At 42.1% G+C, this 27,395-nt stretch overlaps 1 protein-coding gene and 1 long non-coding RNA gene across 4 annotated transcripts in view; one reads left to right on the top strand and one right to left on the bottom strand.

Moving 5' to 3' along the window:
• Positions 1 to 27,395, top strand: part of crtc3 (CREB regulated transcription coactivator 3) — a 78,535-nt gene that overhangs the window by 30,728 nt on the left and 20,412 nt on the right. For 2 of the 3 annotated variants that reach the window (XM_059640198.1, XM_059640200.1), the window contains 5 exons: positions 2,860 to 2,996; positions 15,403 to 15,462; positions 22,084 to 22,149; positions 24,882 to 24,985; positions 26,583 to 26,618. In XM_059640198.1, coding sequence (XP_059496181.1) covers positions 2,860 to 2,996; positions 15,403 to 15,462; positions 22,084 to 22,149; positions 24,882 to 24,985; positions 26,583 to 26,618 — 403 coding nt within the window. The remainder of the gene's footprint in view (positions 1 to 2,859; positions 2,997 to 15,402; positions 15,463 to 22,083; positions 22,150 to 24,881; positions 24,986 to 26,582; positions 26,619 to 27,395) is intronic. The other variant, XM_059640199.1, reaches the window with a different exon arrangement.
• Positions 4,159 to 11,955, bottom strand: LOC125446733 (uncharacterized). Its single transcript, XR_007246460.1, has 3 exons — positions 11,851 to 11,955; positions 8,120 to 8,221; positions 4,159 to 4,445 (listed from the first exon to the last, which is right to left on the bottom strand). It is a non-coding gene; the product is annotated as an uncharacterized LOC125446733 (long non-coding RNA).

The following is a 27,395-nucleotide window of genomic DNA, read 5'->3' as shown; positions in this document are numbered from 1 at the left end:
AAGTGCCAATGTACTATGTATCTACCAAGTCATTTTGCACTGGAGTATTCATGCACCAGGAACCCCAAAGCCCTCCGTATGCTCTGGTTCTGTAATTTCTAACCATTTAAATAGTACTATTTAATATACTAAACCATTCTATTTAAATATTTGTTCTATGCTTTTCTACTCTTCCTGTCAAAGTGAACGAGTTTGCATTTTTTTCCACATTCTGATACTCCATCTGTCAGATTTTTGTACACTCACTCATTTTTATCCATTTTCAGACTCCTTACACCACACACTTTCCTACTTATCCTTGCGTCATCAGAAAAATTATCAATGTACATTCACTCCCTTCATCCATGTCATTAATACAGGAAGCACCTCAGGTTTGAGCTATTTGCTTCAAGCGTGCCTTAAGAACCCATGAACTGCACATGATCCCTGCCCAACACAGGGGAGCTGCCACTGGAAGTTGATTGCTTCAGGCTCTGTGTAAAGTTGCTGCTGCCGTATAGTATACACAGTGTTGTCACTGGAGACAACTTTATATTTGTCACTTGTCTAGCCTGGGTGATGTGAGAGCTTTGCATGTGGAGAGCAGCCAAAATGTCACAGGCATTGATGTATTATGTATGCTTGCCTGGTTTTTAATGCTGGAGCTGGTTCCCACGGAGACTGGGTATGTATAAATGCAAAGGAGTTATGTGCTGGTCTGTCTCGTAAGTCCAGGATAGAAGGTGGTGTGATAGAAACCTGAACTTTACTGTAGCAGCAGATGTGTCACCCAAGCACACCTATCTACTGCAGGGGCTTTTTACTGATCCTTATTAGCAAGTTTGAAAAGTTAAGAGGAGGCGTGGAGTCTAACTAGTGCTGCACTGTCTCTGGGCTTTCAGAATCTAGCGTACCAGCTCACGAGTGCCATAGTTTGAAAGCCTTGGGGTACCAACAGGGTGAGAAAAGTGCCTCAGTGTTTCTATCAAGTGGAACATTGAGTGTGCGTGCCATTTTCTCATAGTTCATGTAAAATGGCAAAAACATCCTGCTTCATACCCTCATTTCCAAACTTAGCTATGTTCAGAAAATGTATTATAACCCAGGAGAGTAATACAGATGCTTTATCAGTCAGCTGTGATAAATTGAAGTGACCAAATTAATGGTCTGTTTTGGCATTGCCTGCTCCCAAAGTGTGCTTGGTGCGTTGTCAACATCAGCTTACTGGCTTGTTAGCTGTCAGTGGGCATGTAATCATATATCCCAATGTGAGGCAACTGAAAGGACTGCATGGGGAGTCCATCACTGTACTTCAAAATGTACACACTTCCAAAATAATGAACTCAGTGACGTTGTTGAGAATCTATTCACAGTAGCCTGACAAAGTTCTCCTTATGATCAGGCCAGTCCTGGTGCAGGAATGATCCAGTATTGAGGTTGATCTGTGGTGGTACTGAGCTTTTCCAGGCTTAGCTATTGCTGATATTTTGTTGCAGCTTGCAGTCTCCCTGACATACAGTTCCTCGAATGGGATATTTATTCATCTGGGAATAAATAAGGCATTGTGGAATTCCTTTTTCTTGATGCTACAGTGTGATTGGTGTCTCTGGACCCTGTTAGATAACCTAAACTTGTTTTCAAATTCTGCATCATTCCACTTCGACATCTTTGCAACCTTCTCCATTGCTGGAGCATTCCAAGATCTCACCTCCAGATCTGATCTCTTATGCATCTCTAGTTTAATTCTCCACCATTAGTGACTGTGATTTCAGCTGCCTTGGTCCTAATCTTGAGACAAAACAAAGAACTGTGGATGCTAGACAATAAAATGTGAGGCTGGATGAACACAGCAGGCCCAGCAGCATCTCAGGAGCACAAAAGCTGACGTTTCGGGCCTAGACCCTTCATCAGAGATGGGGATGGGGAGAGGGAACTGGAATAAATAGGGAGGGGGGGGGGGCGGACCGAAGATGGAGAGAAAAGAAGATAGGTGGAGAGGAGAGTAGAGGTGGGGAGGGGATAGGTCAGTCCAGGGAAGATGGACAGGTCAAGGAGGTGGGATGAGGTTAGTAGGTAGGAGATGGAGATGCGGCTTGGGGTGGGAGGAAGGGATGGGTGAGAGGAAGAACAGGTTAGGGAAGCAGAGACAGGTTGGACTGGTTTTGGGAACAGAAAAAGAAACTCAGCGCGTCTGGTAGCACGTGTGGGAAGAAAGCAGAGTTAATATTTCAAGTCCAGAACTGTAAGCAGCTAGGAAAAGAGGAGTGTTTTATGCTGAAGAGGAAGTTGGGGGTGAGGGGAAGGGGAGAAGTCAGCAGATTGGTGTAGATGGATCCCAGTGTGTGAGAGAGAGAGAGATGAAAAGGGTTGCTAAACAAGAAGATGACAGATGGTAACCCATAACAGAAGAAAAGATTCATAAGTGACAATCTTGGGAATTCATTCCCTAACCTTTATTCCTTGTTATCCATTTATGAGGTAATTTTTTGCACCTACATCTTTGACCAATCTTTTGGTCACCTGATCTACTACCTGCATATGCCAGTTGATGTCAGATCATGTCTAATTATGATCCTCTGAAGCACCTTGAGATCCTTCAGCACACTAAAGGCGATATATAAAATCCAGATTGTCAATGTTGTGCATGGTAGAGTGACTTGAATCAGTTCACCTGCGTAACATTGAGTTGACAAGGTGTGTATTTTGTCCAAGTATAGAGTAACCTGCTGTCACTATGTTATTGAGCTCTCTGTGAAGACACAGTGGAACTTGTCCTTTTAAATGTGACAGGGAGGCGATTGGTGGTAACCTATTGATCAGTGTAGTGATATAGTAGGCAGCATTTTAAAATTCTTTTTCTTTCTCTCTTGCCGCCCTCAGACGTCATTGCATCCCACTCTGGATTCTGCACGAGGGACGCGGCATCATGGTTTGGTGGAGAGGGTTCACAGAGACCGGAGTCACATGATATCTCCTCGCCGACGCCAGCCTGCAGTGGATAAACATGGCCGACAGATATCCTTTGCCTGTGTTCCCCTCACTTCCCAGGCCTGTGTTATATTTGTAGAATTTCATTTTTGTTTTCAGTGAAGAGTGATGTTAATCTGCAAAACCGTTTTTTTCTGCTATTTTAAATGATACGCATGAAACTATCTATCCATCGAAAAAATGATTCCAGTTGTGTTTATAGAGAGCACGGTGAGCTGTATAACACAGGAGTAAACCTCAGGATTACAGTGTGGTTACTGCCGGTGATGACAGTGGGAGCAGTTTAAGGAAGTCTGCACACTGGAAAATAAATTAGAGGGAGTACTGACCTTTTTATTCCCAGGAATGATCCAAATTTGGAATGCATTGCCTGGAAATGTGGTGGCAGGTTCAGCTGAGGCATCCAAGAAGAAATTGGATGATTGTTTCTATCCAAATAATGTGCAGGCCTACACGAAAAAGGTAGCAGATTGGCACTTAGACAAAATGCTCAGAGAGCCGATGCAGATACAATGGGCTGAATGACTGCCTCCTGCACCAAAGCATTCACTGATTTCCTCCTCCTTCACCGTGCTAGGTTATGGGAGATTGCAGCATAATGGTAATGACACTGGATTAGTAACCCAGTGACCCAAACTAAACTCTGAGGACATTATTTCAAACCCCACCGTGGCTCCTGGTAGACTTGAAACTAAATTAATGAAATAGAAATTAAAAAGCTAGTCTCCAGTGATGGTGACTGTGTCATTAAAACCCCATCTAGTTCATTAATTTTATTTACAGGAAGGAATTCTGCTATCCTTACCCAGTCTGGCCTATGTGTGACTCCAGACCAGCAGCAGTAGCATTGATTCTTAGCAACCCTTTGAACTCACCTGGCAAGCCATCAAGTGAAAATAATGATGGACAATATCCCATGAAAAAAATAAAGGCAAGAAATACACAACTTTGTGCTCTGTTTCCTGCTTTCACTCATCTTATCCAGGTACTTAAATCTGAAAAATTCCTCAATTATTCACACTCTCCCCTTTAGTTCTCAATCCACAGCCTTTTCAAACTCAGTCTTGGTGTCAGTTGAGCTCCTGTTCTTGAATTGCATTGGGTTCTTTCTTCCTCTTCAGTCTTTGTGCTGAAATGCACTCCTAACTGAGCCTTCAAAATAGGTTTCTCTGGTAATTCTCAGTATGGACTGACCCAGCAGACAACGTGGAAGAGAGGAACCAAAACCTTTCTGCAGTGAGCTATTGCTATGTGATCAAATAGTTCGTTGCTTACAGTAATTTGAAAGGCTTAAAAATTGTTTGAGTGAAACCTGATCTAAATGCTGCAGAATTTGAGGTGTAGCCCTCTCACCTCTGAGTGAGAAAGTTCAAGTCCCGCTTCCAGACCTGCTGTTGCAATTAAGGCTGTGTAGCATTGAGGGTGTTCTTCATTGTCAGAACCATTGTCTTTCAGTTGAGAGTTGAAGCCTGTTTTGTCTGTGGAGTAAATGTTAAAGATCTCTATTCAAAGAAAAGGAGGGAGACTTTTTTCAGGCATGTTAGCGTGTCAAGCATAGAATCATATAATACAGAAGAGGCTGTTTGACCCATCAAATCTGTACTAACAAATGAGCTGAATCAGCACAAGTCCCACTTTCCAGCACCTAGCCCACAGCCTTGAATGGCCCATAACCTTGGCAGTAGCATCATGCTAACACCCCTTACTTGAAAACCACACATTTAGTTCATGCCTTCAGGCGTTGAAATTTTAGTTTCTCCGAACCAGGGACTTCCTGATCTGGATGTTTCAGATCTAAGCCATCCATATCTAAATCCATGCTCTGTAATTTGTTCAGACTATTAGCTTGAAATTAAGAGTTGTGGGCTTGACTACTGTGACCTTGGCCACTTAATCTCCAGCATCAATTCACTGAATTTTTACAGTGCAATGGGTTTTAATCTTTGAAACCTGTGATGCAGAAGTAATTGAGTGCAAACTGACCCGATTCTGAAGAGAAGAACAGTGAAAAAGTCTACTGCATTGTTTTCCTGTGTTGAAGTGCATCTGCCTCCAGCTGCCTGAGATATTTTACACTGCGTACTTAATAGCAACCTATAACTTAGCAGGTTCAGTGAGGAGTTAAGCACATTTTAAATACAGTTTTGGAGCTTTGGGAACATGCACTGCATCAACAACTTCCAAGAAAGAGATGGACAGAGCTCTTAAAGACAGTGGAATCAAGGGTTATGGGGATAAGGCAGGAACAGGATACTGATTGTGGATGATCAGCCATGATCATAATGAATGGTGGTGCTGGCTCGAAGGGCTGAATGGCCTATTCCTGCACCTATTGTCTGTTGTCTATCACGCTGCCATTTTCTCTGGTCTCACACTAAATATGTTATCTTTTCTGTTAACAGAAAGGTTTTGCATTTCCACAGGGCTTACATGATATTGGGATATTTCAAAGCATTTTACAGCCTGTTATGTATCATGGTGGCTCAGCGGTTAGCACTGCTGCCTCTGTGCAAGGGACCCAGATTTGATTCCAGTCTTGGAATTGATGTCTGTCTGGAGTTTACACACTTGCAGCATGTCTGTGTGTGGGTTTCCTCCAGGAGCTCTGATTTCCTCTCAAAGTCCAAAGAAAACATCAGATTTATGGACATTTAGAGAGGTGAAGATTGTTTAGGGACAGTCAGCATGGTTTTGAGTGAGGAAAATCATGTCTAACAAATTTGATTGAGTTTTTTGAGCAAGTTACCAAAAAGAATGATGACAGCAGAAAAGTAGACATCATTTACTTGTTGATACTGTTGCTTTATCGTCACTGTTATAATGTAAGAAGTGTGGCAAAAGTACAAAAAAATCCTACAGACAGCAAGATCAAATTTAGGTTGTTACTAAAGGGATTCATTTTGACCATGACTTCACGGAGAGATCCCCCACTCTTCTTTGAAATAGTGCCATGGGAATATTTGCTTCTACTTGAGTGGGCAAGCAGGATCTGAAAGATGGTATTCTTGGCAACGTAGCATTTCCCCCAGGACTGCACTGAAATGTCAGCTTTATTTGTGCACTTGAAATGTCTGGATTGAGGCTTGAATCACTAGCTTCTGCCATGGAAGCAAGAGTGCTACCCACTGAGCTGACCCCTTTTACAAAAAATGCTTCGTGCACTGTCTGAAGAGAATGTCTCTATCTGCACCTCAAGGTAATCTTAGCAGGAGGTAAATGCACCTCAAGGTAAATTTTACCAGGAGAGCACCCAGTACAATTCTGGATCACTTCTAGGTTAGTTAGCCACTGCTGGGCAACAGTAGGCTTCAGCATCTATGAAGAAGAACATCAGATCTTGCATACAGTCAGAGGTTAACAACTTCTGCTGGAGAGTGTGTATGTGCAAGCATTGACAGGCTGATTACAGTGGCTTTGTGCAATCCTGATTTTGTGAGATTCTGTTTGTACACACTGTGTTGCAGGAAAGGGAATGCTAGTTGACGTTTTCCCTAAGCTCACAGCATCCACAGACGCCTTCAAGTTATGTCTATTTGTTATTAAAAAGACACTTTGATACGGTGATTTTACTTTTGATGGTGAGAAATGGGATATTTTTGAAGTAGTGATAATGGGAACTGCAGATGCTGGAGAATCCAAGATAATGAAATGTGAGGTTGGATGAACACAGCAGGCCCAACAGCATCTCAGGAGCACAAAAGCTGATGTTTCGGGCCTAGACCCTTCATCAGAGAGGGGGATGGGATGGGGGTTCTGGAATAAATAGGGAGAGAGGCGGAGGCGGACCGAAGATGGAGAGAAAAGAAGATAGGTGGAGAGGAGAGTATAGGTGGGGAGGTAGGGAGGGGATAGGTCAGTCCAGGGAAGATGGACAGGTCAAGGAGGTGGGATGAGGTTAGTAGGTAGGAGATGGAGGTGCGGCTTGGGGTGGGAGGAAGGGATGGGTGAGAGGAAGAACAGGTTAGGGAGGCAGAGACAGGTTGTGACTGGTTTTGGGATGCAGTGGGCAAAACCAGCACAGTTCGTCCCCTCCCCCCATTGCACCACACAACCAACCCAGCTCTTCCCCTCCACCCACTGCATCCCAAAACCAGTCCAACCTGTCTCTGCCTCCCTAACCTGTTCTTCCTCTCACCCATCCCTTCCTCCCACCCCAAGCTGCACCTCCATCTCCTACCTACTAACCTCATCCCACCTCCTTGACCTGTCCGTCTTCCCTGGACTGACCTATTCCCTCCTTACCTCCCCACCTATACTCTCCTCTCCACCTATCTCCTTTTCTCTCCATCTTCGGTCCGCCTCCCCCTCTCTCCCTATTTATTCCAGAACCCCCACCCCATCCCCGTCTCTGATGAAGGGTCTAGGCCCGAAACGTCAGCTTTAGTGATTCTGAGATGCTGCTGGGCCTGCTGTGTTCATCCAGCCTCATTTCATTATTTTTGAAGTATTTTTGTGTTGCACGTGTGAGATGCGTGACTGCTAAAACATTGTCAAGTGACATTTCCTGTTGGGGAATGGTAACTGGCATTGAATATTATCAGCTCAATAGTGTGAAAATGATTCAGCTCTTCTGGTACTCTGCTGTTGGATCTGGTGATTGATGATCAGTTCAGTGCCTTGTGATGTTTCTAAATTAACTGCCACATTTCTGGTAATTTTGACATTTTCACCAGCTGACAACACAGGTCGCCTAGTGGAGGCAAACACCCCATTGTCCTGATTCACACTGTGCAGCAAGACCATGTTTTGTGGAGGTAGTGATTAAGAGGTGGTTTAATTCCTGGCCTGGGCCAAGCAAGGTGATCTCCACAAAGCATGGATGCTTTCCCAGAGAAACCAGCCTTTCTAATCCTGTTCACAAACACAAGCATAGCTTGTGGTCATGAACAAAGGACTGGGTAATTGAGTTCAAGTCCCACCGTGGTCACTTGTGAAATTGTATATTGTTTTGTGTTGTTGCAGATCTGGTGCTTCACATACTGGCAGCTATTTCACTCAGGAAAGGGAGCGTGATACCTAAACTCACGTTACAGTGCAGCAGATTAATTGCATTGTTTGCCAGTGTGAACTAATGCATTTTTATCTAAAGAATAATGAGACCATACATATTGCTGGTAGACAGGGTAGTTAAGAAGGCATCTAGCACACTTACCTTCATTGTTCAGACCTTTTGAGTATAGGAGTCAGGACATTGTGTAGAGGTAGACGGCATTGGGAGGCCTCCTCTGGTGTACTGTTTACAGTTCTGGTCGCCCTGTTAGAAAAACAATATTATTAAATTGGAGAGGGTTCAGAAAAGATTTTACCAGAATGTTTCTGGGAATGGAGAGTTTGAGACATAAAAATAGACTGGAAAAACTGAGACATTTTTAACAAGCGTAGGAGGTTTAGGGACATTGATAAGATGAATGGCAAGGTCTTTTCCCTAGAGTAGGGGACTTCAAACTAGGGGCATATTTTTAAGGTGAGAGTAGACAGATTTAAAAAGGACACGGGGGCAAGAGTTTTGCACAGAATAGTTTGTGTATGGAGTGAACTGCCAGAGAAAATGGTGGATGCCAATGCAATAACAGCGTTTGAAAGACATTTGGATAAGATCCTGAATAGGAAAGATTTGGAGGAATATGAGCCAAATGCAGGCAGGTGGGATTAGTTTAGTTTGGGAACGTGGTTGGTGTGGACTAGTTAGACTGAAAGGTCTGTTTCCATGCTATGACTCTGTATACCTCTTGAAGAATAGAATTCCTAACTGGAAATAGAGGAGCAGATGAATCTCATAGGTGGTATGAATGCACAAATCGCCAAAACTAGTGAAACAAGTTAATTTTGTTTTAAATTAACAAGCAATTCAGATTCCTGGTAGGTCAGAATTGAAAAGCAGGGAGGCTGTTATTGAACTTCTATAAAATCCTTGTTAGTCAGTGCTGAATGCTGTGCAGTTCTGTGTTCCATAATACAAAAAGGATATAATGGCGCTAGAGAGGATACAGAAAATGTGCAAGATTGTGCTAGAATTGAAAAGATATCACATCAGAAAAGGTCAAACAAGCTGTGCTTTTTTTCCTCTTGATAAAGAGAAGATTAAGTGTGTCTTATTTTAATAATAGAAGGACAGATATAGAGCTGCTTTCATTTATGAGGGAGATCAGAACTGGGGACTGTAAAGATAAGGCAGTCCCAAATAAATTCACCTGGGAAATCAGGGGAAGTTTGTTTACTCAAAGAATATTGAAAATGTGGAACTTGCAACCACATGGAGAAGTTGAGGCAACATACATAGATCATTTATGAGGAATCCAACTACGCTAGTGAGGGTGAGGAAGTTGACTGGTTTTCTGATTGAATTAAATGATGAGAAGGAGGCCTCAGTGAAGTCTGAATGCCAGCACTAGTCCGGCTCAATGACTTGTTTTCATGTTGTGATATTCTTGTTGTTGATGCCATATCCCAATGGGATGATGAAGATGAAAATGATTTATCCAGGGATGTGTGCCTTAAAGTGAACACAAAATAATAGGAGGATAGTGAGGTATTGGAGTGCGTGCAACTCATGTCACAGTAAACATAAATCACATTCAGTACTTCTGTGACTTTAAGAATGTGAGTTCCTCATCATTGGGAATTCCTGTATCATGGCTGTATTCAATATGACGAGGAATATTGACAGGGTATTCTGGTTCATTGCCATCTCAAAAACTGAAAAACAGCTCAAGATAAAATCTTATTCAGCAGAGCTGTCGGTTTCACAGATCTGAGTGATTTATCATTAAGTCAGATCTTTGACCTGCACACACGTACATGCTGTTCCTGTCTCCCTTTCTTTCAGCGCTTTGCTCTATCTGATAAGACCTCTGTGTGTTAATACCAGCTTCCTGCAATTTTTATATTTTGGTCTCCACTTCCTAACTTAAAACAATTTTTTTAATATAGAAATTTGTGATCAAACAAAGGTTTTTTGGCCCATGCTCAAGATTGAGGGATAGCAGAGCTTGGGTAATAAACGATCTTTCTTATGTAAGTCAGACACTTCTAGGCCAGGTACAGCGTACATCATCTATAAGATAAAGCTCCCTTTCCATATTGCCCCTTAATGATTATGGTATCATGCTACTGGACTAGTGATCCAAAATTCTAGCCTGACGATCTGCCTAAGCATATTTAACTCATGCCGCGTCACCCTGGGAAACTTACATTCACCTCTCTGAAATAGCCAATTAAGACACTCCATTCTGTTCCACTGCTGTACATTATACTCAAGACGCAAACCGGCCAGACCATCCAGCAACGACCAAGTGCCACACTGCCCAGTCAGCACAGAAAAGTACTCCGCATATTTGTGCCAAAATTAGAAGAGCTGATCTCAACTATGCAAAGGACAGCGTCATAATCCAACTCCCAGAATCTTACATTTTAGCCAAGGTCTGACACTGTTCCATCACTGTTCTTGGGAATGTCCTGACCTCCTGACCAAGTATACTACTGCTAAATGTTAACTGTTAGTTGCCTGCCTTGGCTTAGTGCAAATCTCTTGCTTCTGTAGAAACATTCCGAATTTAGGTTTCATTACGGAGACTTGAATGTGCAGTCCAGGCTACCACTGGCAGTGCAGCACTGAAGTAGGACTCCTAGATATTTTCAATGAAGTATTAAAGTAAAGGAAAGCATAATAAATCCTATGACCAGTATTTCCGAGGAGAGTGGAGGAGCTGTGGTGTCCTTGGCAAGTGTGTTGTCTGTCGGCCAACACCTGAAATGGATTATCTGTTCACTATCACATTTCTGTTTGTGGAAGTTTGCTGTGCATAATTTGGATCCTGCATCTTCTACATCATAGCATTGACTTCACTTCAAACAAAAACTGTGCTTTGAATATCCTATGGCTGTGAAAGGTGCTAGAGGTCGGGACACTACCACTATGAGCCAGGACACCTGGGTTCAAGTCCCACTTGCTCCAAACATGTATAATAACATCTTGGAACAGGTTAATTAGAAAATATGGAAATACAGATCTATCTGTCTTCCTGATTTTCCCCATTCACCCCTCAGGAGTTCATCATATTTTTCTGATCTGGCAATTTAGAACAATAAGTTGCTGAACCAGACTGGTTGATTGAAATCAGAAGTAAGACTAAGCAAGGTTTTCTTTCCTTTTGTTATCCCCATTACTACCCACTTCTTTGTGTCTCTCTCACTGGGGGTCGCCGACGGCAGCCCTCCTTAGTTTCGCAAGAGGTTCAAACATGGGAGAATAATGTGGTCAAGCTCAGTGTTTCCCAGACTCAATCCCACAGTCCTATTCTCAAGCAAAGGACAAAGTCACCCCGGCCCAACACCGGCACCTCCAAATCGAGCAATGGAGTCACAGAATCAGATTAGAGATTAGAGGCAAGACTTGCTCTCGTGTTAACGGGCAGGCTCTTTGATTGACTAACCCCTCGATCCGCTAGGACGAACTCACCTAGATTGGTACAAATGGAAATCAAGCTGGATCCTCCCATGCATGGGTAATTCCAGTACTATATAGTGGGGAGCACATGTCTTAGTTGAAAGTGAGTCAGTGTGGTGTTTATTATGCTACATGCCCAGCACATTCAGTTTTCAAACATTGGTACAGTTTTTGATGTCAGTGATTTAAAAAAAAACACTGTTCTGGTATGACTATTATGTACATCAATTCTTTACTTAGGAAGGACAGAGGTATTGAGGTATTTTAACTTGTGCTGTGAGTGGATGGTGGGGCCAGAGCAGTGACTGGTTTATATACGAGCTATTAGAAGACAAGCTGAACTTTAGGATCAGATTCTTGGCATTTGCAAAACTGACGGTATCACGGAGAGACTTGAACATCCATTACTTAATCTCAGCAGAAAAAAAGGCACTTACATTTGAATGAGCTTTTGGAGGCAGTGTTTAAATAAGCAGCTTACTCTGAAGTTACTACAGTGGCTGTGCATAGATCCTGTTAAAACAGACACATCTCGAAAGGGGTTTCAGAATGTGATTTGCACGTCTGTCTGTGGAGGAATAAAGGAGAAAATGAGTCCAGTTCACTAATCAGTGATTTATTATGTATCTGAAGTCATTCAGTGATAGTAATCTTGATGCAGTAGTTCCTGCAAGGCAACATCTCACTGTTTACGTTTGCCCAGAAATGTATTTTCAAGGAACAAAGGTTTCTGTAAATGTAGTGCAGTATCAAGTATTTCTGTTATTTAACCTGCACGTGTTAGCTGCTGAACTTCGCCATTCAAGCCATGCGTGTTCAGGATTTGATTCGGCGTTTCACAGATGAAAGATGTTTTGTAGGTTCTGAAGCTATTTAATTCTTTCTGTTCCTTCTCTTCAACATTTCTTGGCGAGGAATGATTAATCCACATTTCCTGCCTTGCTTGCTGTGGCCTTTATTCATAAATTCCATCAACAGTTGCAGTTGTCGGAGACTGGGATAAAACAGAGGAGATCACTTATTCACCATGACCATATCTTGAGAGAAAGTGCCAAACTAAATATAAATAGGGTCTAGAGTTATGGATATTGCTGTGAGTAAGTTTTTTTTAAAAATCTGAGCTTTCATGGATCCTTTGTCACATGCATCGTTCATTTTTCACCTTTTGAGGAAGAATTACTTCCAAGAGCTGAATTTAAATTCGCTCCTGTGATGTAGTTCAACATGACTCACATCATCGCTTTGTGTTCAGAGAACAAAAAACATTTGTCCAACAATTTTATACAAAGGCCGCATCTCTCAAACTCTGGCACTTCATTGCAAAGCAGTCAACTGTTTGTCATATGAGATTAGACCTTAGCCACTGTCTATGGTCTAAACTAAATTTGCTCTGAGTTCCACCCCAGGTCACACACCATCCTGAATTGGAAATATATTGGTGTTCTCTCACTGTCACTGGTGAAAATTGTGAACCTTTCCTGTCTCTAATAGTACAGCGGGCCTGCCAACACATGGACTGCGATGGTTCAGGATGTCACCCACCCTGGTAGCTTTGAGTCCACCTGTACCCACAGTCACTGCCACAGATGTCAGCTTGACCTCTTTGAGGGTGAAGTACCCGGGTGGAGTCCCCAGCCGTGCACTCTGATCCTGCATGAACCAGCTGGCAGGAGTATTTGCAAACATCTTTAACATCTTTAACCTCTCCTTACTATAGGATGCATTACAGCTTGGTAAGGCAACTGCCGTGCCTAAGACCACAAGAAATTAGAGTTGTGAGTGCAGTCCAGTCTATCACAAAAGCCAGCCTTCCTTCCACTGAGTCCATTTACACCTCCCACTGCCTCGGAAAAGCAGCCAACATTGTCAAAGACCCCCTCCCCACCCTGGTTATACTCTCTTCCACCCACTTCCATCGGGCAGAAGATGCAATAGTTGAAAACATGTACCAACAGATTGAAGAACAGGTCCCCCCTGCCACCAGTTATCAGACTTATGAATGGCCCCCTCATATGTAAGATTTGATCTTTCTCTGTACCCTCTCTGTATCTGTAAATTCTGCATTCTGATGTAAGGTATGTTCTCTTCCTGTTGTAACATATGATTTGTCTGGTTAGTATGCAAAAAGGATATGTTTTTTCACTGAAATTCAGTACATTTGACAATAATAAATTAAATCTAATCATGAAGGTGGCTGACCACTGCTTTCATGATGACAACTAGAGATCGGAACAAATCCAGGCCTAGCCCTCACCACCACAACTCATGAATGAATGAGAAGTTGGGATATTTCTGGAATTGGGACGCTGCAAGATTGCCCACTTGGTGTCTGAGTATTGATCCAGTTGTAAGTTTGTATGTGTCTTCATTCACAATTTTTGAGGCCTTTTTAGGAAAAGGCGTGATATCAATTGGAGTAGAGAGAAAGAGTTAGATTCAATTTTCCTAAAATAAAACTACCTTTATGTGGAATATTTTCCTGAAACAAACTTGAATCTAAGTAGTGATGAGAAATATTTAGAGTTCATGGCCATCACTTTAAAACTGAATTTTAGATTATTAGTCTCAGAGGACCAGCTTTAATATCCATATAAATTCATACACCCCCTGACATCCACTAGTGACTGAATACCAAATCTGGACAAGTTAGGGGTGTTAGCGCTCTGTATGTCCACCATGTGGTTTCCTGTACTGTTTGGGGGGAGAACATGTTAATGAAAGTTTCACACTTGAACAATTTGGAGTGTTCCTGAAGTTACTGGCTACTCATCTTACACCCTCCGCACGGCCCAGACTGTCTAAAAATCACTGAAATAACCAGCTGTCTGAAATTGAAACATCATCAGATGATTAATTTTTGTCTGCATTTAATTGTGATGCTCACCTTTTCATTTTCTTTTTCTCTTTTTCGCCTCAAGAGGACAGACCTAATCGGGCAATTGAGTTTGAACAGAATTAGTGCTGAGAAAAGAAAAGACTGCATAAAGTTATTCATTTACTGACAGCTGTAGCCTTCAGTGAGTAGGGTGGAGCAGCTCAGGCCACGGATTTTTCCATAAACCCTTCCAATGCCTGTAATGATCTGCAGCTGATGGAGTTGAGGGTCAGTCTGCAGGATGTACCTCTTCCCTTCATATCCGGACAACTTTATAGCACATCTGCAGAATCTTCAATCGACTATTCCTAGATGTGTGTTCCTCAGTGTAATTTCTCTAGGGGTGCTTTTTGGTTTTTTATGTAGATCTTTTCAATTGTTTTTTTTTGTTCTTTCAGCTTACTGAGATTGGGGCAGGTTAATGAAACACAGTTCAGGCATCCAGCATCAACATCAGGCATTCCTCAGGCACAATGCACAGAGAGGCTGCTCCAACCACATGCGTCAGTTCATTGGAACAGAGCTGAGACCCGGATTGCTAATGACCCCTTCATTATATCCTCCATCTCACCTGTTCCTTTTTTCACTTTTTGTTTAGGAGAACCCTTTCATATCTTCCGTCAAACCCTTGGTCACATCTCACAGTGTCTGTTTCAGTTTCAGGTCCCACTGTCACATTAACCTTATATTTAATGATGTATCTCCATTCTGAATTTAAAATTCTTATCCTTGTGTTTAACTCTGCTTCACCCCATTCCATCTCTGTAACCTCCACATGACATCTCTTTCTTCATCTTGATGTCCATTTATCTAATTGCCGTGTATTCCAACTTCGCACAGGATAGCAGTTACCCTCTTAAAACATAAAGCAGATTTGTATAATAAAATATTTGAGCTGTAAGATGCCAAACTCCTTTCACACATGACTTTTAAGAAAGTGGAGTAAAGTTTCAACTTATCTGATTTAAACCAAAGTGCCAGAAGTGAAGATTTAGTATCTGCTTTATTGTGTCACTTACCTCTCCACATTTATGTGTTTACTGTGCTGTTCCTGTGACACTGGCTAAAATGCTCGATGATGTTGAAACTCAGCTTCTCCTTAACATGTGCACATCGGCAGTTCCCCATATGGTTCAGTTTATCTCTCTCCGCCACCAGATGCAAGTTGGAGACGGTAAGACAGTTTATTGTTCGGTATTTGTTGTGATGTAATATTGGTAATGCTTGGATTCTTCAGTCCTGTACCAGCTAAATCATTAATGGCTGCCCATTAATTTTGAAAGAAACTTGAGAGATTAACTTTGTCATGGCTAGCGCAGAAATCATGCTGGGACATGGTTTAAAGACTGCACTCGAAGCATATGGCAGTCTGAGGAGATTAAGGAAGATTTAACAAAGGTATTCAAAGTTATGAGAGATCCTGATAGGGTAGTTGTTGGGAAACACTTCACATTGCCAGGACAGATGGTAACCAGAGGGCATGTTTTAAAGCAATGGAGAGGAGAGAGCAGAGGAGGAGTGAGAATTATTATTTATGCAATGACTTAGTGATCTGACGTGCTTCCTGAAAGGGCAGTAGAAGCAAATGCATTACTAGTTCAAAAGGAAATTGGATAAAAATGTAAAGAAAACATTGCAGGGCTAAGGAGAGAGAACCAGGCAGTGGGACTAATTAGATTTCTCTTTCAAAAAGTTGGCATGGGATCAGTGAGCTGAATGGCCTCTGCTGTTGGATCATCATATAAAAGCCTGATGAGGAACGTTGATTTACTATAGTGTTTATCCTGTGAAGGTTTCCCAAACCAACATTTGTGCACTGTTGCTGATTTGTACCAAGTATTAATTTTGGGGAGTATTTATCATTGTCAACAGCTTTGTGGCTTTATAACTTGGGTCTGGTTTGCAGGGTTTATTGTGATATCACTCCAAAATTACCATTCACCATATAAAATGATAAAAGTAGGTCAGGTTTTAAGATGAAAAGGTTAAAACATTTGCTGTGTAGCCCATAGCCATCAAGTGTACGGTGTAACTAATACACATTAAATCACCCCAAACGCTACACGAATAGTCCAAAAATGAAAGAATTCCATCAGACTTCCAAAAGTTTTCAATATACTGGAGTGGGGTTTGGATAGTTCAATGCTGTAAAAATCAACGAAAGCCTGCTGGAAGGAACTGCAGATGTTGGAGAATCTGAGATAACAAAGTGTGGAGTTGGATGAACACAGCAAGCCAAGCAGTATCAGAGGAGCAGGAAAGCTGACATTTCTGGCCTAGACCCTTCAGAAAAACTTCTGAAGAAGGGTCTAGGCCTGGAACGTCAACAAAAACCTGATGTTGGATTGACCTGTAAATCTGTGCTTCAGACTGTCAAGTGTTCCTGTATTCTTGAATTAATTATCATAGGATCCCTGCAGTGTAGAAGTAGATCATTTGGCCCATCAAGTCTACACCATCCCTAGCCCTGTAACCCTGCATTTCCCATGGCTAATCCACCTCATCTATATACCTCTGGACACTGTGGGCATTTTCCCATGGCCAATCCATTTTAGCCTGCACACCTTTGGACTGTGGGAGAAAACCAGAGCACCTGGAAGAAACCCACGCAGACACGGGGAGAAAGTGCACACTTCTCATAGACAGTTGCCCGAGGATGGAATCGAACCTGGGTCCCTGGCGCTGTGAGGCAGCAGTGCTAACCACCGAGCCACCATGCCGCTCCTGCGTTCTGTGTTATGGTTCTAGAGTGTCACAGAAGGAACTTTTAAGAAAAGGAGCAATAAAAAAATGGGGCTGAGTGACTAGTCTCCATTTTGACAGATCACCCCAACTTTTTGTTGTACCATTCAATCTTTTCACTCTTATGAAACGCATTGGATTGGTCCCTGAACCCTAATTCAAATGCTGGTTTCTGAACAAGAACTCAGTTGCCCTTTGAATGAAATAGATTATCGTGATCTCTCTTCATATTCTTGACTTTCTCAGCTCTGACTTATGTCCCTAATGCATGATGATTTCACTGGGATCAGCTCCTACACTCAAGAAAAATAGAATTGGATCACCTCACTGTGTCCTTTATTCCAAGCAAAACAAACCTACTTATCTTGGGTTTCCCTCAATTGGATTCCCTCCTGTAATCACAGTTTTCTACCACTGACTCTCTCATGAGCTTCTCATGGTTAGATGCTAAGACCTGTTGTCAGGCTAGTTTTATATTTGGGCATAATGGCTTCTTATAGCTGGTAGCATTCTTGCCTCTGAGTCAGAAGATTCACTGCTCAGGATTGGCACACTTTATCTGAGATGTCATTTGAAGGCAGTGCTCGGAGAGTATATCATTGTCAAAAGTGGCATTACACAGGAATGCTGATTTGAATGTAGCCGTTAAAGGCCTTCTGGCATTATTAGAAGACTACAGAGCTCTCAGCATCCTGGCTGATGGTCCTCTCCTTTCACTAACTGGTCATCAATCCTGCTGCTGTCTGCAGATCTAGGTGTGCACACATCTTTTAGTGGTTTCCTGTATAGGAGCAGACATTGCATGTCTAAGTAATTTAGATTATTTGGTTATCTAAAACCTGTATCTGTCAAATTCCACTCCCCCCCCCCCCCCACCATCTTCTGCATATCAACAGATTTGTCCCATTAAAGAAAGTTAAATGGTTTAAATGCAGCATTCATCATTTTGTCCTTAAAAAAAATAAATACTTTGATCAAGAAGTGGCCTTGTTTGTGACTAAGTGCTGCTGTGAATGTTCTGGGTTCCAGCCTTTCCTGAGTTTGAGGTTTATGCGTCACACGTATGCCCCAGCGCACCAGTGTCTAATGGGATGAGCCTGGCCCTGCTTCTTCTGAGTATTTGGTGGAGAATGTGGTTTAATTTTTAATTTTTATTTAACCTATTTTCTTGATCAACCCGTTCAGAGATATTACTGCACATCTCTGGAGCAAGTGAGCCTTGAACCTGGCTTCCTGGCCCAAGAGTGGGTCACTGCAACTGGTGCCACAAGAGGGCCATGTGAAACCTGTTTTCCTAATCAACCTGTCCGAAGATGTTATTATGCACCTCTGGAGCAGATAGGACTTGAACTTGGGCCTCCTAATCCAGAGATAGAGACACTACCATTGTGCCACCAGAGGGTCCCAGGAATGTGGTTATAATAAACAAAAGGTTATTTCTTTAACCTGACCTCTGTTTCTCCCAGGAGACCCCTAATCCATTGCTACGATGAAACAGAGAGAGCAGCATACTGGCAGTGTCTTATTCCAAGTACCTACTGGTTTAATTGATATCAGCTGGTGTGCTGTATTTCTGGGAAGTTTTTCATTGCCTGTACATAATTGCCCTTGAGAAATTGATAATAAGCTGGGGTTTCTTGGATCATTATGTCCATCTGGTGCAGGTATGTCCACAGAGCTACTGGGAAGGGAGTTTCAGGGTTTGACCCAGAGACCTGGTCTAAAGAGGACCTAAGTGCTTGTGCTTTAAATTACCATACAGCGAATTCTAAAAAGAATTTGCATCAGTGAGCATTGGGTCAGAAAAAGATCAGGTGAATTCTAAGACTTCTGGCTCACTCAGGCCGCCTGATGACATCCCCTATCCATTGATTTGTCACCTAATTGTGATATGGGAGGGTGTCAGACTGTAGCACAGCTCCTGCCAGAAGAAGGTGAAAACTGAGCTGAAAATCTAACTGGTGCTGACCAAGTGTGTATTTTGAACTTTGCATTGGACATGCCCCTTGATCCCTGGCTAATGTTTGGGCACCCATACTAAGTCATCTGTCCAAACCCTGTAACAAACTCGTGGGAACTAGCAAAGTGATTCTTCTCAGGCCTCACGGTGTCGCGAGTTGAGATGCTTCTGTGACCAGAAATAAGAAGGGAAAAAAATCTGAAACCGGAGGGTCTGTTTGTACACTTGCCAGTTTGCTCTGAGCACCAACCATTTGTTACGTAACTAAGCACTATAATGTTTGTACAATCTGTTTTGTATTGGGAACATGTGTGTTCATTCTGCTTTGCTTTCATTGACACTGTCATCTTCCTGTCTTAAAAATTCCATGAATAACATGAACCCTTCTCATTACTAACTGTCATTAACCAAGGAGTCTGCTAAAGAAATTATTTTACAGTTAATACTTAAGCTTGTACTGATTACCTGTTAACAAACTTAATTTCAGCTTGACACTTTGGGAAGTGTAGCACAATTTCATGAGAGTTACAAGATGTGTTGTATAAGCAAAGCCACTTAAGAGTAGCACAGTGCCCCTCCACTCCCACTGTCAGCAAGCTCCCTGCCTGCACTGTTCTTCAAGCTCTTAAACACTTTACCTATCAGATATGTAGAGGAAGACTGGACAAATTAACACACAAACTATTGATCAGATCCAGGCCAAGGGAGACATTGTAGGGATATGCAACATACTGTTATGTGGAGACTCACAGGGTTAGGAGTTCCATTGTGAGCTGTGATTGCACGATAATAAAAGTAACCTGCAGGCGAAAGAATTCTCTGCTCTCTCAGAGTGTGGTTATGAGAAGTGCAAGGTAGAGGCAGGCTTACATAAGACTGTGCAAAACAGTTCACTTATCAAAAGTTGAACATGTTGCCTGTCAAATTCACATGTTCCAATAAAGGTGAAAGCTGAAAACTTGAAGGTTTTATCTGAAGTTGGCTGATCCTGTTCTTGCTGGATTTAATATGGAATCTTTTCATTCATCCCTCTCCCTCTTTCTTTATGAATGGTTTTGTGTCTATCTGTCTGTCTGTCCATCAGACTTTTTACTTCATCTGTCTCTGCATCTCACTGTTCACTCTTATTTGTGCTTATTACCAGCTTGAGAAATTAGAGTACTATGTAAGAGATTCTCTGTAACTATGTTCTCAGCATTTTACCTTTATTTCTATTCGATCTGTCACGTGAAGTAGCTAACCTGTGATAGTTCATTTCTCCATCACTTCCTTTCATCTTGCCTCTTGAAAGTTAATCAGAATGTAAGCAGTTTTTTTTCAAAGGATCATCGTGCCTGAGTCCCTGTAGTGAATTCTGATCATTTCCTGATCCCTTGGTTAATTCCACAATCGTGTATTTTTCAGAGGCTTCCAATATTCAGATTTATACAGTGAGGTGCTGACACTTCAATGCGATTTTGATGGAGTGCTGCACTGTGTGTTTGGGATGAGATCGAAAAATAAGGTCCTAGCTATCCTGATAAATGTAAAAGATCTCATGGCATTTTTCCAGTGAAGAACACAGGACTCTTCCTGGTGTCATGGCCAATATTTTACTCTCCAGTCGTGTTATTGAATGCATTATCCGACAATTATCGCATTGCACACAGCAAAATCCACACGCAGCATTCCAAAAACCATGACTGAACCAAAAAAAAATTCCAAAATGCTTTGCAACCAGAGGCTAATGTACCGAGTTTAAGAAATGTTATATAAACCGAAACCTATACTTTAGAGTGGACCTTGGTCGGTGTGTGGAGCCAGAGAATAGTTAGGAGGACGTTGACATAGAGGCAATGGCTTCTAGACACCTGACTACCTCCCCAAAATCGTTCATGATGCTGTGTCATTTGGTCCGTGGATCTTACATGTGGTGATTATATGCCTTACCAGAATACTTCTCCAAAATTATATGTACACATAGACCAGCAGTTAAATCATAGTCTGCAGGTAGCTATGAACAGGGAGTAAGGCTCTTCCTGGGCAAAGTTGACAAGTGCAACCCACCACAGATAGCATGGCTGTTTTGATAACGTTACTTCTGAATAGTGACCATCTCTTTTTGAACCCATATCCAATCCCATTGATTTAGCCAACTTCCATGGCTCATACCAGGAAATGGGACACTTTTTCTGTACTGGATACAAAAAAATCAGCTTCTGCACTGTCTCCAAACACACCCAGGACAGGTACAGCACGGGGTTAGTTACACTGTGAAACTCCCTCACTTCTGTGTCTACCAAACACTCAGAGGACAGGAATAGCATTGAGTCAGATACAAGGTAAAGCTCATTCTACACTGTTCCCATCAAATGGTCCCAGGACAAGGACAGCATGGGATTAGACATAGAATGAAACTTTGCACACGCTATCACCATCAAATGTTCCCAACAAAGATATGGCATTAGGTGGCTTTTATCCATTTTCCATAACATTAATCATGTGGGTTCCCTGTACCAGTGACCAGTACTGGAGATCAACTTTTGTAGACCAGTTTCACGCTATGTGGTTGAATAACTCACTGTCTAGAGTTTAGCAACTATCTCTGTTTCATACAGTGTTATGACTGATTGTGGCAAGTGTGGTTGAGAAGCTTAGGGTTTAATGTGAATAAGGTGGGGTACAGCTGGCTTCAATGATTTTTTGCTGCTTGTCTGACTGATAACTTTTATGCAAATTGTTGTAAGCCTACAGTCATCTGTATCCAGGAAGAGTCAGCACCTTCAGAAAGGGAGGAATTCATTTCATTAAACACAGGGTGAGGATAATGCTGGGTGCCTGAATCAGGGCATTTTCTGACTTTTATCTCTTCAGTTTTCAGGATCAGTGCAGTCTGGATGTTGCACTAACATTCTTCCTTAAAGCAAATTGCATCTGGTCATGCCACTTCTGTTGCTCAGCCTCCTTGGCTCCTGATAACCATAGACTGCACCAGATTGCTGCTGCCTCCCAATTTCTTGCTCTTTCTCTCACCCTCTCACTAACACACTTATAGGTGGAGAGTCAAAGTGAATCAAGACCTCTCTGTTTTTGTCCTTTGTTTGCTTTGTGAAGGAGTATCCTGCCATGGGGAAATGAGGAGAAACTGCCTGGATTGAGACTGATTTCGGCCCTCAGCAGGTGATGCATTTTCACAATCTTATAGAGTCATAGAGTTATACAGCAGAGAAACAGACCCTTCAGTCCAACTTCTCCATGCCAACTAGATATTCTATTTAAATCTAGTCCCGTTTACTAGCACTTGCCCCATATCCCTCTAAACTCTTCATCTTCATGTGCCTATTCAGATTCCTTTTAAATGTTGTAATTGTGCCAGCCTCCTCCACTTCCTCTGGTAGTTCATTCCCTATATACACCCCCCTCTGCATGAAAAGTTGCCCCTTAGGTCCCCATCTAGTTTTGGACTTGCCTATCCAGGGGAAAGACCTTAACCATTTACCCTATCCGTGTTCCTCATGATTTTATAAGCCTCAATAAGGCCTCCAATGTTCCAGGGAATGTAGCCCAAGCCTGTTCAGCCTCTCCCTATAGCTGAAACCCTCTAATCCTGGCTTTATCCTTGTAAATCTTTTCTGAATCCTTTGAAGTTTCACAACATCTTTCCTATGGCTCGGAGACCAGAATTGAAAGCAATATTCTAAAGCCACAACATGACATCCCAACTTCCATACTCTATGCACTTACCAAGGTAAGCATGCCAAACACCAACTTCACCCGCCCTGTCTTCCTGCAACTCCACTTTCAAGGAACTGTCTACCTGCAGCCCTCAGTCTCTCTGTTTGGCAACATCCCGGACCCTACTGTTAACTGCATAAAATCTGCCTGGTTTGCCTTACCAAAATACAATACCTCACATTGTAAATTAAACTCCATCTGCAGCCCCTCAGCTCATCAGCCCATCTCATCAAGGTCCCATTGTACTCTGAGATAACCTTCAGTGTCCACTGCACCACCAATTTTAGTGTCATCTGCAAACTTACTAACCATACGTACTATATTTACATCCAAATTGCTTATATAAATGATGAAAAGCAGTGGACCCAGCACCAATCTTTGCAGCACACCACTAGTCACAGACTTCCAGTCCAAAAATCAACCCTCCACTATTACCCTCTGTCTCCAATCTTCAAGTTAGTTTTATATCCAATTGGCTCGCTCCCCCTGGATTCCTGGTGGTCTAACCTTGCTTTACCAGTCTACCATTGTAATCCTGAACATCTCAGGGCCCTGTCTATCTGTCTGTCTCTCTCTCTCTCTCACTCTCACTCTCTCTCTCTCTCTCTCTCTTTCTCTCTTTCTCTTCTTTCTGTGTTCTTTTAGAATCACAACGTGCATTTTTAAGCAGGATTTCCTGCAGATCCATTCTAGGCTATTACAGACTGTGTTCCTAGTAATCAGCATCCCTAATCTCAGTGGTATGTTACTTTTCTTCTTTGTCCTACGCATTCATCTCACAAATTTCTTTATTTTCCCAACCTTTCCTGGTTCCGTATCAGTAAACGTTCTGCTTTCACACCAGTGCTCACATAAAAGCAAAATATTATAGATGCAGGAAAACAGGAATAAAAGCAGAAGATTCTGGAGAAATTCAGCAGATCTGTGGAGAGAGAAACCATTAACATTCTGATCCAATGTGACTCTGCTTCAAGTCATATTGGACTCAAAATGGTAGCTGTGATTTTTTTTTTCTCCCCAGACCCAACCAGACCTGCTGGGTTTCTCTGGCAATTTTTGATTTTATTCTAAACTGGTGCTGTTCAGAACAGCAAGCTGCTTATGAATGACCTTGGGGACCTTTCCAAATACCTGAGATTTTGTTACAGATCTAGACATTTTGTTTGAACAATTAGAGATTTTGTGAGTGATTTTCTAAGTTTTATTATCATTGTTTACTGAACATAATTTATGCATTAAGCAAACAATGAAGTAGATGAAGGTAAAGGAAAAAGGGTATTTTGCCTCTTTATCCTTTTATATCCTGCTTAATAACTCCATAAAAATCAGTGTGTCATTTAAATGCCAAGTGGAGGAAGCAGAGCTGTCACCCACAGGGTGGAGCTTCTACTTTTCAACCATAGCACTTAAGTGGCGTGGGGTGGGAGGAGTCTGTGATGTGATGTGATGTGATAGAGGCCCTGATATTGCTGTGGCCTCTCTGTTGTGCTAAGGACTTGAAACACTTACAACAGTGATGGAACAGGACTGGGGTCAGGACTTGAATCAACAAATTCTCACACCCTCAATAGTCAAACCTTCAATGATGGAAAGAGTGAAATATGCTCACTCAAATCTGCTGGAAGACTTTCGGTGCAGTCATTGATTGTGCTTCAGTCATTGTAATGCTGTGGAGGATATTTTATAGCATTATGTATTGTCCTCCAATGTTTCATTTCTGTCTGCTAGCTACTAGCCAGGTGGACATGTCTGCAGAGAGCTGCTTCCTCTTTCACTCACTGGATAATGCTGTCCCCTCTGTTGCTTTAAACTCCCTAACCCCCTCCAGATAGTTAAGCACAAATATCTAGACTGCCACTTCTAGTGCAGCACAGGTGCCTGTTCTCAGATGAGACAAGCAAGCTCTGCCTAGCGAAATGTGCCATTCTAGTATTTTAAAGAAGAACAATGGAAATGTTCCCTCTGTCCATTGTTTAATCAGTACCACATTCTTAAAAAAAAATCTGATCATTGAATTGCTGTTGTGGAAGTTTGCTGTACACATTACTATCAAAATTCCCCCACTGCAACATCACTTTCAGACTAACTTCAAGCGTTTTGCAGCACCCAGGGTTTATGAAAGGCCGTATATAAACTTCTTATTTATTTTTCTCACTTTCTCCTCATCACTTTGACAGAACAAACTCTGACTCAGCTTTGCATACCAGTGCCCTGAATCCCAATCCGCAAGATGCCTTCATGAGCGGGAACCAGCTGTTCCCACAACAGGACCGGCAGAATGGTGAGGTCATCCACATTTTTAACTCCAGTCCAGAATGTTTAAATTGGCCAGGGTTGGAAATGGGAACATGGAGCAGAATGGATTAGACTCTTGGGAGTTGAGAAGAATTAGAGGCGATCTCATTGAAATGTGTAAAATCGTTTGAGGGTTTGATGAGGGTCAATTCTTTTTCCCTAGCTGGAGAACCTAGAACCAAGGAATATGTGCTGTCAGATGAAGAATAGTTTCTTTATGTAGAGTGTGTGACTCTGCTGAACTCTGTATCCAGAGAGCAATGGGTGCTCAGTCATTGATTATATTCAAGATAGAGAGTGATAGTTTTTTGGGCACAATAGAAATTGAGGAATATAGGGATGGGATGGAGTATTAGGCAAGGCAGCGATGTAATGGTAATGTCACGAGAGTAGGAACCCAGAAACTCCAGCTAATTGGTCCCCTCAACTTCTGGGAGGTAATGGACTAATGGTAATGTCATTAGCTGATTTCTGGATTAAGTCTAATGTTCTGACTGCATGGGTTGGAATCCCGCCACAGCAGATGATGGAATTTGAATTCAATAAAATAAATCTGGAATTAAGAGTCTACTGATTTCCTTGAAACCATTGTCAATTATTGGTAAGACACATCTGACTCACTAATGCCCTCAATGGAGGGCAATCTGCCACCCTTACTTGGACTGGCCTACTTGTGACTCCAGAGCCACAGCAATGTGGTTGATTCTCAACTGCCCTCTGAACTACACTCAGTTCAAAGGCAGCTAAGGATGGGCAAGAATACTGACCAGCCAGCGACACCCACTTCCCATGAGTGAATAAAAAAAACCTAGGGTTCCAATCCCACTATGGCAGGTGATGGAATAAAGCAACCTGAAATACCACAAAACTGCGGTCAAATTTTGTAAACACCCATCTGGTTCACTGATGTCCTTCATCAGAACTTCCTGCCTTTAAGTGGTCTGGCCTACATGAGACTCCAAACCACAAAGCAATGTGTTTGACCCTAAACTGTCCTTTGAAATGGCCTGACAAGTTACTCAGTTCAAGGGCAGTTGGGAGTGGATGGTAAATGCTGGCCTTGCGAGCAATGGTTACACCCCATGGAAGAGTGAAATAAAGAAGTGTGGTAGTGGAGTTGAAAGTTGGAAATGATCAGTAATAGAACATAGAACAATACAAATGGCAGAGCAGCTTCCAGGAGTGTATGACCTACTTCTGCTCCTACTTCTTAATGTTTTGTCAGTCAAGGACCAAGTTGTTGGTCTCCTGTGCATGACCATCTGCAAAGTATTGAGTTGAACTCAACAATGATGCTTAGCCCAATTTTATTGTCAGGTTGACACATGGTGAGCTTAAATGGCCAATGAAATAATGCCCACGTAGATATCGTGTGGGCAGAGAATTTTAGCCAAATATTTTGCCCTCACCTTTGTAACCCAGTAGCTTGTGTGCTGAAGCTGGTTACCACAGTTATATCTGAAATTCTTTTAAGCTGCAGAAAGACCAAACTCTCTTTGGGATTGAGATGATGTCAGCCACTTTCTGACTGAGTTTTCAGGTTGATGATCATTTATGTGATTGTGTCCTCTTTGCTTTTACAGTAAATTATTGTGATGAGATGAACAGTCTGGGAGAAGGTGAGTTCAAATCAACCTGAATCTGTTTTGTTCTAAGTCCACATGCAGCCTGAAATCGTTTCAAATATTGGAAATGTTATAAACGGATCATGGTCAGCCCGTAGGCAGTTTGGAAATGGTTGAATCCCACTTTTAAACTTGTTCCTGATCTGTGAATTTAATTTGTGTCTGATACCAAATGTCATGATGACGATGAACTGGGAATTTGGTTCTAGGTTTATTTAAAAGGAATGTGTGATGCGAGTTGGTAACATTGCTGAAGTCATATTGCTGAAAGTTTTTCATCCAAATTCATGTTGTTAGTAAGAAGTGGAATAAGTATTTCTGTGATTTTGATCAGAATAGTCCAGGTTGTCAATGGTCTCCTTGGTCACACAGCAACACCCAATACATGTCAAAGTGAATGGCCTGTTTCAGTTCTGTAGGTTTAATATAATGTTATTTTAACAAGGTATGAGAAGATTGTCGGTATGTTTGGATTGCAAGTTTAACAAAGAAGTAGTACTTTCAGAGGAAAAGGAGAACCATTATCTAAAAATCTAGTTAATAGCTTGTTTCAGTTTACCCACGTTGGAATAGCCACTTTCAGACTTTGCTTTATCCTGTTACTGAAGACTTTCAACAGAAAGTTCCCTGGCAGACCTAGATTACTTTCCTGTCAAAATTGCTGAAGTGATCTGCCAGTTTGGCTCCCCTCATTAACCCTTGCACTCACAGAAGTCCTGTGTTTCTGAAAAGTTTAAAACTGGTATCTTTCTCATCTGTAAAGAGTTGTTT

Source organism: Stegostoma tigrinum, chromosome 36 (assembly GCF_030684315.1).
Source record: "Stegostoma tigrinum isolate sSteTig4 chromosome 36, sSteTig4.hap1, whole genome shotgun sequence".
Lineage (NCBI taxonomy): Eukaryota > Metazoa > Chordata > Chondrichthyes > Orectolobiformes > Stegostomatidae > Stegostoma > Stegostoma tigrinum.
Note: the sequence above shows the minus strand (reverse complement) of the source record. Positions and strands in the feature narration are given on the sequence as shown.